This window comes from Ovis aries, unplaced genomic scaffold (genome assembly GCF_016772045.2).
Source record: "Ovis aries strain OAR_USU_Benz2616 breed Rambouillet unplaced genomic scaffold, ARS-UI_Ramb_v3.0 scaffold_85, whole genome shotgun sequence".
NCBI lineage: Eukaryota > Metazoa > Chordata > Mammalia > Artiodactyla > Bovidae > Ovis > Ovis aries.
Window position 1 is genome coordinate 896,714 of NW_024599827.1, and position 15,576 is coordinate 912,289.

General features: G+C 37.5%; 1 protein-coding gene across 4 annotated transcripts in view; it reads right to left on the reverse strand.

Annotated features, from left to right (window-relative positions):
* The window catches only part of ADAMTSL3 (ADAMTS like 3), a 381,800-nt gene that overhangs the window by 156,457 nt on the left and 209,767 nt on the right, over positions 1-15,576 (reverse strand). For all 4 annotated transcript variants that reach the window (XM_042242633.1, XM_060408762.1, XM_027957113.2 and 1 more), the window contains exon 10: positions 2,262-2,373. In XM_042242633.1, the coding sequence (XP_042098567.1) occupies positions 2,262-2,373 (112 nt within the window). The remainder of the gene's footprint in view (positions 1-2,261; positions 2,374-15,576) is intronic.

Sequence of the window (15,576 nt, forward strand, 5' to 3'; positions counted from 1 at the left end):
CTCAACCAGGGATCAAACCTGAAACTCCTGCTCTGGAAGGCAAAGTCCTAACCACTGGACCACCAGGGAAGTACCTATTTTTAACACTTATGATTAGAAAGTTATAATAGACTCCTTTGAGAATTTTTGGAGCTCATGTACAGAAGGCTAGTTATTCAGTGTCGTATCTCTTTACTGTTGTCATGGCACTGTGCAAGGCTCTTGTTTCCTTATATTTCCCCTCCTTCCATTACAATCCCCCAGAGACATCTATTTATTGTTAATGTGTTAAATATACATCCATCTTTTGTAATATTGTTTCATGTGTATCTGCTTTGACTAAATAAATGATACTGTGTCTTAAATCATCTTTTGTTTACTACTTTTCTCACTCAACGTTACATTTTTGAGAAGCACCCTTGTACTGAGCTGTTGTTTCATTCTTCTGTATAATATTCCATTGCTAGTACACTTTACTCATTTCCTGCCCTGGGGTACCTAGGTTACCTCTGACAACAATGAACTTTCTAACTGGGGAAATAGCATTTCCTATACAGGGGAACAAAACCCTCCCATCTACATCAACCCCTGCTTCATAATCCTTCAAAGAAGAAGGAATGAAAACTTATTCCTGATTCTATTCAGTAAGTTTTTACAGTCTCTGAGGAAAGTGAACATTCCATATGGATAAGAGCTGTAAATTCAAAAAACAACTCACAAAATGATGCTTCTATTTCCTGAAAGATCTAATTCCAAGCTTCCAGTCACTATATAAGTGTCATGTTAAGTTTTTTTAAAAAGGTAATTTTTCAAAACCAGAATGAGCTCTTCAGAAGAAAAAAAGAGTCCAAAATTAAGTTCTCAGCCTTAGTCAACTGGTATAAAGTTCCAAAAATACATTTAAAGGCCCAATGGCTGAGAGCAATCTGATTTTATAAAACACTAGACAGCTTCCTACAAGTTGTGGCTTAAATGCAAGCTGAGTGTAGAAGGACAGACTGGTATGCATTATAAAAAGCAAGGTCAAAAACCACAGGAACGAAAATCCAAATGGCGTCAATAAAATACGACTTGGGCGCCAATATCTGCCAGAAAGTCTGCAACATCAGATGGCAGTGCCAATCCGAGTACTTTCCCTGAACTAACCTCACGTGTCCCACACAGATGACTGCAGACAAGACCGGGGAAGTCCACCCAAGTACTCGGAGGCCAGCATACTAGTCTTCCTCATTATCCCAAACTCTGAAATGCCATTTACATAAATCATGTAGATTCGATTACTAATATAATTAGATTTTGGTAATGCTTTCCTTGTGGGTTTTATGTGTGTGTATTTCCCCCAAAATAATAACAGAATGAAATTATAGCTACTCGAGTCAAAGAAAAATTTCTTTGTTCTAAATGGAAACATATTTCTAGAAGGAGACAAAGAGCATGCAGGTGTTTATAATTTGGGGGGAGAGACAATTAATTTTCCTCCTTAATTTTGTCACAGTACACAGATAACTAAAAGAGAAAGAAATAAGACAGACTGCTTTCCTACATTAAGAACAAATGTACTAAAATTCTGCTGGTATACAGGAAATGGCAGGATGTTGGGGGAAACTCCAAAAAGAGCCTAACATGTTCCTTCTGTCCTCACAGAAAACACCATCTTTGGTGATGGACTCACAGCTAGGCGAGTCCCATGAAGGCTGGAATCCTGACCAGCAGGCTGATTGTGGCTTTCCTTGGGCATCCAAATATGAGAAAACCTATTCTCCTCCCAAGAACTGAGCCAACTGAACTAAGCTGAATCCCATTGTACATGTCCCTTCCAGAATGGAAAGCATCTCTTTTAACTTCGGTGTCCAAATGAAAACACATATTTAACTGTGTGTGAAAGCTAGAAAATAAATTAAAACTAAAGAGATATTTGCTGTTTTTCTCATAGATAATTAGAATCAAAAAGAATTCTTTAGGATTAGAATTTTAAAAGACATAGAATTTGAAAGCCTCCCTATCTCTTTGCTCTTATTTTGGGGTCCATGAGAGACATGCAAACATGTTTCCAGTTCTTTGCTCAAAGGAAAGGGTGTTCTCTAAATCCAGTTTTCACCTGTTTTCAGGAATAAGGCAGATGCATGTTCATTAACCCCACTGGGTCCCAGGCCGTGGAGTAAGATGCTGCGTGGTTACATGTCTCTAATTAGCACACTAACTTAAAAGTCAGCTTCAAAAACACAAACATGTTATTTTTAACTCTGAGCTCTAAATATTTAGGAACAAAGCCTGTGCCTCACCTCCTCCACATGTCACAGTGCAGGGAAAGAAGTCAGTTTGTCTCCACTGATGGCTGATTGGCTGGTAGAAGAAGAACTGGACCACACTGTCCTTAGCCACAGTGTACCTGGTCTGGACAGAGAGAACTGTGATAACATATCTGCATGCAATGAAACAGCGCCTTCCACATCTTTCAACATGAGGTGAATACAAGTCACTTAGGTAGATAAACGTGTCTATCACAACACATTCTCATACACAAAGATTCCCGGAATGTTAAGATGTGATAGCATTTCAATTAAATTTGTCATAAACAGGATTTCAGAAGATCTTCAACCATTCTCCCTGGAGTCATTTTCCTAGGTAATTCCATGCTTGTGAATGAGTTCACAAAAACGTAGGCAGACTTTAAAAAAAAAAATGTATTGGCATATAGTTGCTTTACAATGCTGTTAGTTTCTGTTGTACAGCAAAGTGAATCAGCCATTTGTATACATATATCCGCTGTTTTGGCTTTCTTTCCCATTTAGGTCATCACAGAGCATTGAGTAAAGTTCCCTGTGCTATACAGTAAGTTCCTATTAGTTATCTATTTTATACATAGTAGCATATACATGTCAACCCCAGTCTTCCAATTCATCCCACCTCCTCTTCCCTGCTTGGTATCTGTAAGTTTGTTCTCTACGTTCATGTATTCCTTCTTTGCAAATAAGTTCATCTGTACCAATTTTTTTTAGAGTTTTCAGTCTGTTTAACATTTTTTCTTCCTGATACATACGATTTTAATTTCTATGAGAACAGGAACTGAGATGTAATCTGGGTTTGCTTCAACATGGCACATAATTAGGAATCTTACGTTTTTAATAACAACATCCCTAAGCATCTTTTAGCAGAGCCTTCTGAAAGCACAATTACAGAAACTCGAAACGTACACAAATCCACAGTGTTTGCCTATGAGCCTTGCTGCATCTAGTTAACAAAGAGAAGGTGCGTTGCTGAGCATGAGAAGGCAGTTACAGACAAAGATAAGTTTACTTTCAGCTTATTTTATTTCAGCAAGTCCTCTCCCATCTTTCTTTTCTTCTCTACTGATTGAACAAATGAGTGAATTGAGGAAAAGTCCTGGAATGCAACACAAAGAGAAAAATAGAGGGAAAACAAAGATTAAGCTTGTGGGGAACAGAACCAGAAATGCCAGTATTACATAGAGTTAAAGAGAAAGAAGAGAGGGACTTCCCTGATGGTCTAGTGGTTAAGACTCTGTGCTTCCACTGTGAGGGGTGCAGGTTTGATCCCAGGTCAGGGAACTAAGAGCCCATGAGCTGTGCAATGTGGGAAAGACAGAAGTACTCAGTCTAAAAATATTCATAAAGTTCTGAGCAGGCATCATTTAAAAATGGAACAACAAAGACAAAGAGAAATTCTAAAAGTTATCAGAAAAAAGATGATTCCCTACAAAGGAGTGAGAATCAGAATGGCATCAGATTTCTCATAGGCAATAATGGATACAAGAAAACAAACACCTTTAAGACGATGAGGGACAATAGTTTTTAATCTAGAATTCTACAACCAAATTATTCACTACCAAGCAACGATCAGTTGTCGACTTATAAACAATCTAAGATCAAATTAACAATCAGTAATCAGTGAAATAAAGTTTTCCTCAGAAACAAAATGACAGAAACTTGACCCCTCAAAGACTAGAAAAAGAAACTACTTAAGGGTATACTGGAAAACAACTAACATAAATGCACAAGAAAGCAATGATATGCAGGAAACAGTAATGATGAAATGATCAGTAAAGCTTACTACTAAATATAAATAAGACTTGACTGAAAAAGAAAAGTGTGATGTACTTACTTATAAAACAGCAAAAAGTTGTAAAATTATCAAATGAAAAATTCCAGACCGGAGATGTGTGTGGAAGAAGGCAGAGTTACAGGGATGGGATGAGGTTACAGAGTCAGAAAAGACTTCTAAGGAGTCTAAGAAGTTAAGAGTTTTTTAGATTCACGAAGCACCATGAAGCTCAAGCAGAAGAAAGTTACTAATTCCATCAATAGTCAAATTGATGAAAAACCAAGAGAAAATGGTTGAAAACAGACCAATAAGATACATTACCTTCTAAGGGACAAAAACAAGTCTGACAACTGATGTCTCAACAGACTAAATGGAAGCCAGAAGACAGTGGAGAGGTATCTTCAAGAAAGAGTTTCACAATGACAAAGAGGTCAAGTCACTACAAGAGCTAATGATTCTAAAAGTTAGTATACCTAGCCACCAAGCTTCAAAATATGTAATTCACAAGTTGACAAGAATAGAAAAAATACAGACACCTCCACAGTCATAGTGGTAGTTTTATCAGGTCTCTTGTGGTAACAGAATAAGGAGATAAAACTCAGTAAGGTTATAATTTTGAATAAAACCATTAATAAATATGACCTAATTGATATATCTATTAAAAGATGCTTACTCCTTGGAAGAAAAGTTATGACCAACCTAGATAGCATATTCAAAAGTAGAGACATGACTTTGCCGACTAAGGTCCGTCTAGTCAAGGCTATGGTTTTTCCTGTGGTCATGTATGGATGTGAGAGTTGGACTGTGAAGAAGGCTGAGCACTGAAGAACTGATGCTTTTGAACTGTGGTGTTGGAGAAGACTCTTGAGAGTCCCTTGGACTACAAGGAGATCCAACCAGTCCATTCTGAAGGAGATCAACCCTAGGATTTCTTTGGAAGGAATGATGCTAAAGCTGAAGCTCCAGTACTTTGGCCACCTCATACGAAGAGTTGACTCATTGGAAAAGACTCTGATGCTGGGAGGGATTGGGGGCAGGAGGAGAAGGGGATGACAGAGGATGAGATGGCTGGATGGCATCACTGACTTGATGGACGTGAGTCTGAGTGAACTCTGGGAGTTGGTGATGGACAGGGAGGCCTGGCGCGCTGCGATTCATGGGGTTGCAAAGAGTCGGACATGACTGAGCAACTGAACTAAACTGAATTGGTATATGTAGAATGCTGTGCCCAACAACAGAAGACTACATATCATACTCTTCCAAAATTTGCCACAAATTATTTTCACAAATTTCAAAACATTGAAATTATATAATGTTCTCTGACTACAGTAGAATTAAGGTATAAAATGATGTGATTTCTTGAAAATTCTGAAATACTTGGACACTACACTTGTAAATATACAAGTCAAATAATATATCACTATGAAAATTATAATACAATTTAACTGAATGATGAAGGAAAAGATTTCATATTAAGCTTTGTGGAATGAAATTTAAGGCATGCTTTGAGGGAAATTTATAGAGTTAAAATTGTATGTTATGGAAAAATTGGATGAAAAATCACTGATCTAACCATCCATTTCAAAAAGTTAGAAAAAGAAAAGCATATTGGATCCAGAGAAAGTACAGAGATGGTAATAATAAAGACAAAGGCAGATATTAATGATATGAGAATTAAATTACATATTAGTGGCTTATAAAGCCAAACAGTGTTTCTCTGAAAAGTTTAATAAAACTGAAAGCACTCCAACATGAATGATTAAAAAAAAAAAAGAGTAGGGACAAATAATCAATGTTAGGAATGAGACTCACCACAGATTCTCTACATAATAACAATACTATTAAAAAAAACTATGTTAATAACTTTCAAAAAGCTAGTTGAAAAAGACAAGTTCCTTGAAACAAAACTGACACATAAGGAAATCAAACATCTGACTAATTAGATAACAACAAACTCACACAAACTGTTACAGAATAGAGGAAGTATTTTTCAATGTATTTTATAGTTTATTACAGGAAGGTAAGATCAGTTTAACATCCCCAAATCAATGTAGTTCACTATATTAAAAGGAAAGAAAGAAAAAAACATAATCACTACTTCTATTGAACATTGTACTAAATGTCCTAAGTAATGCAAGAAAGCTCCAATACTTGCCACCTGATGTGAAGAGCCAACTCATTGGAAAAGAACCTGATGATGGGAAAAACTGAGGGCAGGAGGAAAAGAGGGTGGCAGAGGATAAGGTGGTTAGATAGCATCACTGACTCAGTGGACATGAATCTCAGCAAACTCCAGGAAATAGGGAAAGACAGGGAAGCCTGGCATGCTGCATATAGTCATGGGGTCTCAAAGAGTAGGACATGACTTAGTGAGTGAACAATAACAACAATGCAAGAAAATTTCTTTAAAGTATACAACAACTGGAAAAGAAAAAACCAAACTCATTATTTGTGAGTGTCATAATTGTGTATGTACATAATCCAAAAGAATTAACAAACTATTAGTATTAACATGTGAATGCAGTGAGAATATAATGTCAATATATAGAAACCAATTAGATTTTCATTCTCCAGCAGAAAACAAATAGAAAAAAAACGTAAAACATTTACAACAGCATCAAAATAATAATCAAATATTTGGAAATTAATAAAAGATATGCAAAACATACACACTGAAAATTATAACCATTATTGAGAAGAATTTCAAAATAACTAAATAAAGGGATGACTATACCATATTTATGGACTGGAAGACGATATTGGAAGGTGAATTTTCTCAAAATTGACCTACAGATTTGAAAGTAATTCAAATCAAAATAAGTAGAATAAAAGTTTAGAAGCATATTTCAAAGTTGACACGGAAAGGGAAGGAGGTAAGAATATCAAAGATAGTATTCAAGAACAAAGCTTAAGAAATTACACTGGCAGATACTGACTTGTTCTAATGTTACAGTAATTAAGTCACAATGGTATTGCTGCATATAGATGAATAGGTCAGAAGAGAATGTAAAAATCAAGCCACACATATATAATTTGGAATGTAAGATAGATGGGGAAAGGATTGTCTTTTCCACCTAATGATTTTGGTTCAACTGGATAGTCATGGGGGAAAAGATACTGATTCTATTTCATATACAAGTATCAATTCTAGTATATACCTCTCAGTGTGAAACGTAAAATAGTAATGTTTCTAGACAAAAATAAACAAGAATATTTTTATGATCCAGAATAAAGAAAAGATTTTCTAGCCAGGATACAAATAGCTTACATATAAAGTTTAAAATAAACAACCTATAGCCCAACAAAATTAAGAACTTCTGTATGGGGACTGATAGCCATAAATAAATTTAATGGAGAACAAACGTTGAAAATGAATTAAGAATTTAACTCTAGAAATTAAAAATACAATACCAAGATAAAACCCATGTAAAGAGAAAAGAAACAAAAACTAAAATTTACATGAATAGAATTCTTTATAAACTCTGAGAGTTAACAAGACTAAAATCTAGTTCTTAGGTACCTCAGAGACAAGCCTTTGGATGGTTTGAACAAACAAAAATTAGACAAGGAACCAGAGAACACGTTTAGGAATGAAAGAGACATAGGTACAGATGAGTTTTTTGTTGTTGCTGTTTTGTTTTGTTTTAGTGATAAAGGAAGGCTATGATTACATTTCAAAAGTTAAATTTGAAAAATTAGATGAATTGGACACTTTTCAAGAAAATAATAAATTGCAAACGTTTCTACCTCTGTGATTCACGGCACACGCTTAAAATGAGATGGAATTCTGACTGAGAGGAATGATGAGAAAGGTAAATTTTATTTTCTGTTAGGCACTGAACTTTATCCCCCACAAAAAGTTTTGTTGAAGTTCAAACTCACAGAACCTCAGAAATGATCTTATTTGGAAATAGGGTTTTTGCAGGTCTAGTAAAGCTAAGATGAGGTCATTAGGATGGGCCCAACCCAGTGTGACTGGTGTCCTTATGTTACCGACCAGGGTTCTTGGCCTCCTTGGTCAATAGAAATTGATCAGAGGTAAGATAAAAAATTTAGGCGAGACGTTATTGCAGCTAGCTCCTTCTGCAGCGCTGGGAAAGAGAACAAACAACAGATTCCCCTGCTCCCTAAGGGAGCGAGACGCAATCCTTACCGGGGTGAGGGTAGGGGTGTGTCCAGGAGGTCAGACTGGAGGGGTGACTTAGGTGGTCTGCACACCCCTTAGGTAGTGGCGTGTGCAGGGGGCATGCTCAATACTCTGCCTTTGTTCCTAAACCCAATTTTGCTCCAGGCTCTTCAAAAGTGGCAATTGGGCTTTTCAGTCTCTTTGGATCTTTTGTCCAGAATCTGCCCCAACTGTGCATGCACACAGTTATTTTTAGCCCCATATAATTTATTTGTATTTTGTCACATGAGAGGTGTGTCCAGGTGCAATCATTGCAGTGAAAGGTTCCAGGTCCCAGCCCGTCTCACTTATATAAAGTGAGACATTTGGGCACAGATGTGGACATGCACAGAAGCAAAGTGATATAAAGAAAAGGTAGAAAAGCTGAAGATTTAAGAAGTGAGGAGAGAGGCATGAACAAATTCTCTTTCATATCCCTTTCAAGGAAACAGTCCTGCCCACATCTTCATTTTGGACTTCTAGCCTCCAAAACTGTGAGATCAATAAACATCTATTGTTTAAGCCACCCAGTTTACTGCGCTTTGTTACTGTAGGTTCAGGAAGTGAACGCATGCCCTGACTCTGAAAACTGTTCTGCTGTGTTTTGAAACACATGTGGACATGGGGATTTAGCCACCATCTGCACCACACTGCAAGGCTAAAATCTTCTCTTTGAGAGAGAGGAAAACAGATAGTTTCAAACCCTCTCATCCCTGGGTAAGTTAGATGAGCTGCCATAGCTCCCCAGAAAGAAAAGAGAGACCGTGTAGGTAGAAAACATACACAGTATCCAGAGCTGTGGTTGGACGAAACCAGAGACAGGCTTGCCCAGCCGAAAATCAACATGAATGTACTTAGTGCCACTGAGCTGTACAGTGAACCATGGTGAAATAAAAACATTTTTCATTTTACCACAGTAAAAGACATTAAAAAAAGAAGAAATGAGAAAATATTTTTCTACAGAAATACAAAATATCCAAATAGAAGAAAGAAGAGACAACTAACATAAAAAGGAAGATTTCAGACTATGAGGAAAACTTTTTTTTTTTTCCTTGAAGAGAGACATACCTTTTAAAGACAGGAAAAGCCACCAGCAATCTTTATTAAAATAGTTAACCATGGAAATAGATACCTTTCTCAAAGCCACTTACGTTTATTTTACTAGATTATTCTCATACACATGTACTGAAAGCAGATATTCACAAACATCTACTTACAGATACCCAGTAAATTCTTACTGAAAGGATAGCGCCTCAGGGTCCCACCAATACAGCACACAGCGTCAACCACAGGCTCCAGACTCTCTACTGCTACAGGGTGGCCACATACACATTTTTTTTTTTTTAGGTTTAAACATCTCTTTTTACTGTCACAGATTTTTTCTTTTCTTTTCTTTTTTTTTTAGTTTTTTATTTTTTTTAATTTTAAAATCTTTAATTCTTACATGCGTTCCCAAACATGAAACCCCCTCCCACCTCCCTCCCCATAACATCTCTGTGGGTCATCCCCATGCACCAGCCCCAAGCATGCTGTATCCTGCGTCAGACATAGACTGGCGATTCGATTCTTACATGATAGTATACATGTTAGAATGCCATTCTCCCAAATCATCCCACCCTCTCCCTCTCCCTCTGAGTCCAAAAGTCCGTTATACACATCTGTGTCTTTTTTCCTGTCTTGCATACAGGGTCGTCATTGCCATCTTTCTAAATTCCATATATATGTGTTAGTATACTGTATTGGTGTTTTTCTTTCTGGCTTACTTCACTCTGTATAATCGGCTCCAGTTTCATCCATCTCATCAGAACTGATTCAAATGAATTCTTTTTAACGGCTGAGTAATACTCCATTGTGTATATGTACCACAGCTTTCTTATCCATTCATCTGCTGATGGACATCTAGGTTGTTTCCATGTCCTGGCTATTATAAACAGTGCTGCAATGAACAATGGGGTACATGTGTCTCTTTCAATTCTGGTTTCCTCGGTGTGTATGCCCAGCAGTGGGATTGCTGGGTCATAAGGTAGTTCTATTTGCAATTTTTTAAGGAATCTCCACATTGTTCTCCATAGTGGCTGTACCAGTTTGCATTCCCACCAACAGTGTAGGAGGGTTTCCCTTTCTCCACACCCTCTCCAGCATTTATTGCTTGCAGATTTTTGGATCGCAGCCATTCTGACTGGTGTGAAGTGGTACCTCATTGTGGTTTTGATTTGCATTTCTCTAATAATGAGTGATGTTGAGTATCTTTTCATGTGTTTGTTAGCCATCTGTATGTCTTCTTTGGAGAAATGTCTATTTAGTTCTTTGGCCCATTTTTTGATTGGGTCGTTTATTTTCTGGAATTGAGCTGCATAAGTTGCTTGTATATTTTTGAGATTAGTTGTTTGTCAGTTGCTTCATTTGCTATTATTTTCTCCCATTCAGAAGGTTGTCTTTTCACCTTGCTTATATTTTCCTTTGTTGTGCAGAAGCTTTTAATTTTAATTAAATCCCATTTGTTTAGTTTTGCTTTTATTTCCAGAATTCTGGGAGGTGGATCATAGAGGATCCTGCTGTGATTTATGTCTGAGAGTGTTTTGCCTATGTTCTCCTCTAGGAGTTTTATAGTTTCTGGTCTTACATTTAGATCTTTAATCCATTTTGAGTTTATTTTTGTGTGCGGTGTTAGAAAGTGATCTAGTTTCATTCTTTTACAAGTGGTTGGCCAGTTTTCCCAGCACCACTTGTTAAAGAGATTGTCTTTACTCCATTGTATATTCTTGCCTCCTTTGTCAAAGATAAGGTGTCCATATGTGTGTGGATTTATCTCTGGGCTTTCTATTTTGTTCCATTGATCTATATGTCTGTCTTTGTGCCAGTACCATACTGTTTTGATGACTGTGGCTTTGTAGTAGAGCCGGAAGTCAGTTGACAAAATTCAACATCCATTTATGATAAAAACTCTCCAGAAAGCAGGAATAGAAGGAACATACCTCAACATAATAAAAGCTATTTATGACAAACCCACAGCAAACATTATCCTCAATGGTGAAAAATTGAAAGCATTTCCCCTAAAGTCAGGAACAAGACAAGGGTGCCCACTTTCAACGCTACTATTCAACATAGTTCTGGAAGTTTTGGCCACAGCAATCAGAACAGAAAAAGAAATAAAAGGAATCCAAATTGGAAAAGAAGAAGTAAAACTATCACTGTTTGCAGATGACATGATCCTCTACATGGAAAACCCTAAAGACTCCACCAGAAAATTACTAGAGCTCATCAATGAATATAGTAAAGTTGCAGGATATAAAATTAACAAACAGAAATCCCTTGCATTCCTATACACGAATAATGAGAAAGTAGAAAAAGAAATTAAGGAAACAATTCCATTCACCATTGCAACGAAAAGAATAAAATACTTAGGAATATATCTACCTAAAGAAACTAAAGACCTATATATAGAAAACTATAAAACACTGATGAAAGAAATCAAAGAGGACACTAATAGATGGAGAAATATACCATGTTCATGGATCGGAAGAATCAATATAGTGAAGATGAGTATACTACCCAAAGCAATTTACAAATTCAATGCAATTCCTATCAAGCTACCAGAAATATTTTTCACAGAACTAGAACAAATAATTTCAAGATTTGTATGGAAATACAAAAAACCTCGAATAGCCAAAGCAATCTTGAGAAAGAAGAATGGAACTGGAGGAATCAACTTGCCTGACTTCAGGCTCTACTACAAGGCCACATACACATATTGCAGAAGCAAAATAAGAGTATCTCAGGAGCTCACATGCAAAATAGTGTGACTCAGTAACAGAGTGACAAGAGTCGTCCACTAGAAATAGATCATTCAGGAAAATAAGGATGCTTAGTGAGAAATCCACTGGGAAGAAGAAAAAGTGCACTTTTTCAAGAAAAGTCCAATCATGAAAATACAGCTTCTGAAAAAGTATAAAAAAAGAAATTCCATCTCATTGCTGCAGTGAGTTGCCAGATTTTAGAATCAGCACAATAGCCACAAAAGAATCCAGCATCCCATAGATGCCTTCATATTTTACTCATCACATCAGAATATAGTTGTTTTCAACATTCCATTTATTGAAAGTCCATGTTGTTGTTGCTGTTGTTGCTAAGGTGAGTCCGACACTTTGCGACCCCATGGAAGCAGTGCAACGGGCTTCCTGTCCTTCACTACCTCCTGGAGATAGTGGAGATGTCCATGAAATGAGGTCTAATCTAGGAACTGTATGCAAAGGGTGCCTTTGTATTTCAGTGCACCCAGGACTGAGCGAAATTATTAACAGCACTCTGTGGGGTAGAGCTGATGGAGGTGATATAATTATAGCTGAGCTCTTTCAAATCCAAAAAGATGATGCAGTGAAAGTGCTACACTCAATATACCAGCAAATTTGGAAAACTCAGCAGTGGCCACAGGACTGGAAAAGGTCAGTTTTCATTCTAATCCCAAAGAAAGGCAATGCCAAAGAATGTTCAAACTACCACACAACTGTACTCATCTCACATGCTAGCAAAGTAATGCTCAAAATTCTCTAAGCCAGACTTGGAGAACCAGTACATGAACCAAGAACTTCCAGATGTTCAAGCTGGATTAGAAAAGGCAGAAGAATCAGAGATCAAATTGCCAACATCCATTGGATCATAGGAAAAAAGCAACAGAGTTCCAGAAAACATCTGCTTTATTGACTACACCAAAGTCTTTGACTGTGTGGATCACAACAAACTGTGGAAAATTCTTAAAGAGATGGGACTACCAGACCACCTTACCTGCCTCCTGAGAAATCTGCATGCAGGTCAGGAAGCAACAGTTAGAACCGGACATAGAACAACAGACTGGTTCCCAATTGGGAAAGGGGTACATCAAGGCTGTATATTGTCACCCTGTCTATTCAACTTACATGCAAAGTACATCATGCGAAATGCTGGGCTGGATGAAGCACAAGCTGGAATCAAGATTGCCAGGAGAAATATCAATAACCTCAGATATGCAGATGACATCACCCTTATGGCAGAAAGTGAAGAGGAACTGAAGAGTTTTTTGATGAAAGTGAAAGAGGAGAGTGAAAAAGCTGGCTTATAACTCAACATTCAAAAAACTAAGATCATGGCATCCAGTCTCTGCACTTCATGGCAAATAGATGGAGAAACAGTGGAAACAGTGACAAACTTTTTCTTGGGTTCCAAAATCACTGCAGATGGTAACTGTAGCCATGAAATGAAAAGATGCTTGTTGCTTGGAATAAAAGCAACCTAGACAGCATATAAAAAGCAGAGACATTACTTTGCCAAAAAAGGTCCATGTATCCATGATTTATCCATTATGCATGTATGGATGTGAGAGCTGGACCACGAAGAAAGCTGAGTGCCGAAGAATTGATGCTTTTGAACTGTGGTGTTGGAGAAGACTCTTGAAAGTCCCTTGGACTGCAAGATCAAACCAGTCAATCCTAAAGGAAATCAGTCCTGAATATTCACTGGAAGGACTTGATGCTGAAGCTGAAACTCCAATACTTTGGCCACTGATGCAAAGAACTGACTCATTGGAAAAGATCCTGATGCTGGGAAAGACTGAAGGCAGGAGGAGAAGGGGATGACATAAGCTGAGGTGGTTGGATGGCATCATCGACTCGATGTACATGAGTTTGAGCAGACTCTGGGAGTTAGTGAGGAACAGGGAAGCCTGGCGTATGGCACATGGGGTCGCAAAGATTCAGACGTGACTGAGCAACTGATCTGAACTGAAATGGAACTGTGGGGTAGAGCTGGTCTTCACTTTCTCTCGGGTTGAAGCCAGTTCTTCCTATATATATATATATATTTTTTTAAGATCAGCTGTTGTTCTTAGTTGATTGGAATGGAAACAGATACAGTGAAATACAAGGCTGACCATCATCAGGGACCTCACACACATTCTTAACTTCCCACTCAAAGGAGAGCCATTACCTGATTGCCTCATAGGCCAAGGAGAGATGAATGGAAACCGAGTTTCCAATCTTAGTAACAACACAGGCTGGGTAGTACTACAGTGCTCTGACCAAAAAAAAAGTAACCCATGGAAAAGGATATTTCCTAGAAACCCACAGAATTTGGACAAGCTTGTAAGTCAGGGAAAACCATCAGAATTATTCTTGCTTCATCACAGCATCTCTGATTTGCCAAATTCTCTCCCACCAAGTATACCGCATTCATGAAAGAAAATGGTTTGGGCATGGAAGTGAGGCTTTATTTACACATGAGTCAGACAGTTGTGTGTAACACCCTCTTTGATAAACAATATATTTTTTTAAAAAAAACCTTTCTAGTCAAGAGAGATCAAAAGCTTTCCAGAAATTGAAGTTAAAACCCAGAATTGTTTATTTAATCTGAGAAAACTAGAACTCAAGAGACAGGAAAATAGAAGACTGAATACAAATTCATACAGTGGAAACATGCTAAAATGCATCCTATTAAGAGGTGAATATAGAATTTGGACATAAAGGTGTAAAGTAATTTTTGAGTGTTGTTTTTCAGTTGCTAAGTTGTGTCCGACTTTTTTTGTGATCCCATGCCCTCCAGGCCCCTCTGTCCATGGGATTTCCCAGGCAAGAATATTGGAAAGGGTTGCCATTTCCCTCTCCAGGGGATCTTCCCAACCCAGGGATTGAACCCATGTCTCCTGCATTGGCAGGTGGATTTTTTTTTTAACCACTGAGGCAACCAGGGGAAGCCCAATTTTAACTACACATGTAATATATGACTGTATTTCTAAGAATTAAATTTTAGAATATTATAGGTAAAACTAAGATCACTCCCCCAAAACACTGATACCCTCTAAAATAGCCACTATTTTCTCAGTGTTTTCAGTTTGGAATACATCCTCTCAAATCTTAAAAAAATGTATATACACACAGACATACACATATTCATATATGCACATGTATATGGGTACAGACACACTCAAAGTAAATAGTTTATGTGTGTATGTGTGTTTATGCATGAGGTCAAAAAACAACACATTTTCCATGTTAAAACCTTCACCAAACATACCGTAAAATTTTAACCTTTGTGGCTATTTTTCTCATCCCATTACTGTACTGTTTCCTACTCGGTCAGACGTCTCTAAGTTGACTTGAGAGGAATACAGATCTTCTGAGTAGGAATGAAAAGAGAATTTTTTAAGAGGGTATGTTTGTGTTTGTGTGTGTGGGTTTTACTACGTTAGCATCAAATGGGAAAATCTTAAGAGAAGCAACCCAAGCCCAGAATTTATGAACAACAATGGGTTAGAGAGAATAGAAGGAAAGAGAGATGACAGTTAGGGCTTCCCCAGAAGACTTTCCCAACACTGCTGTCAAGGAACAGCGTTGGGTTGATGC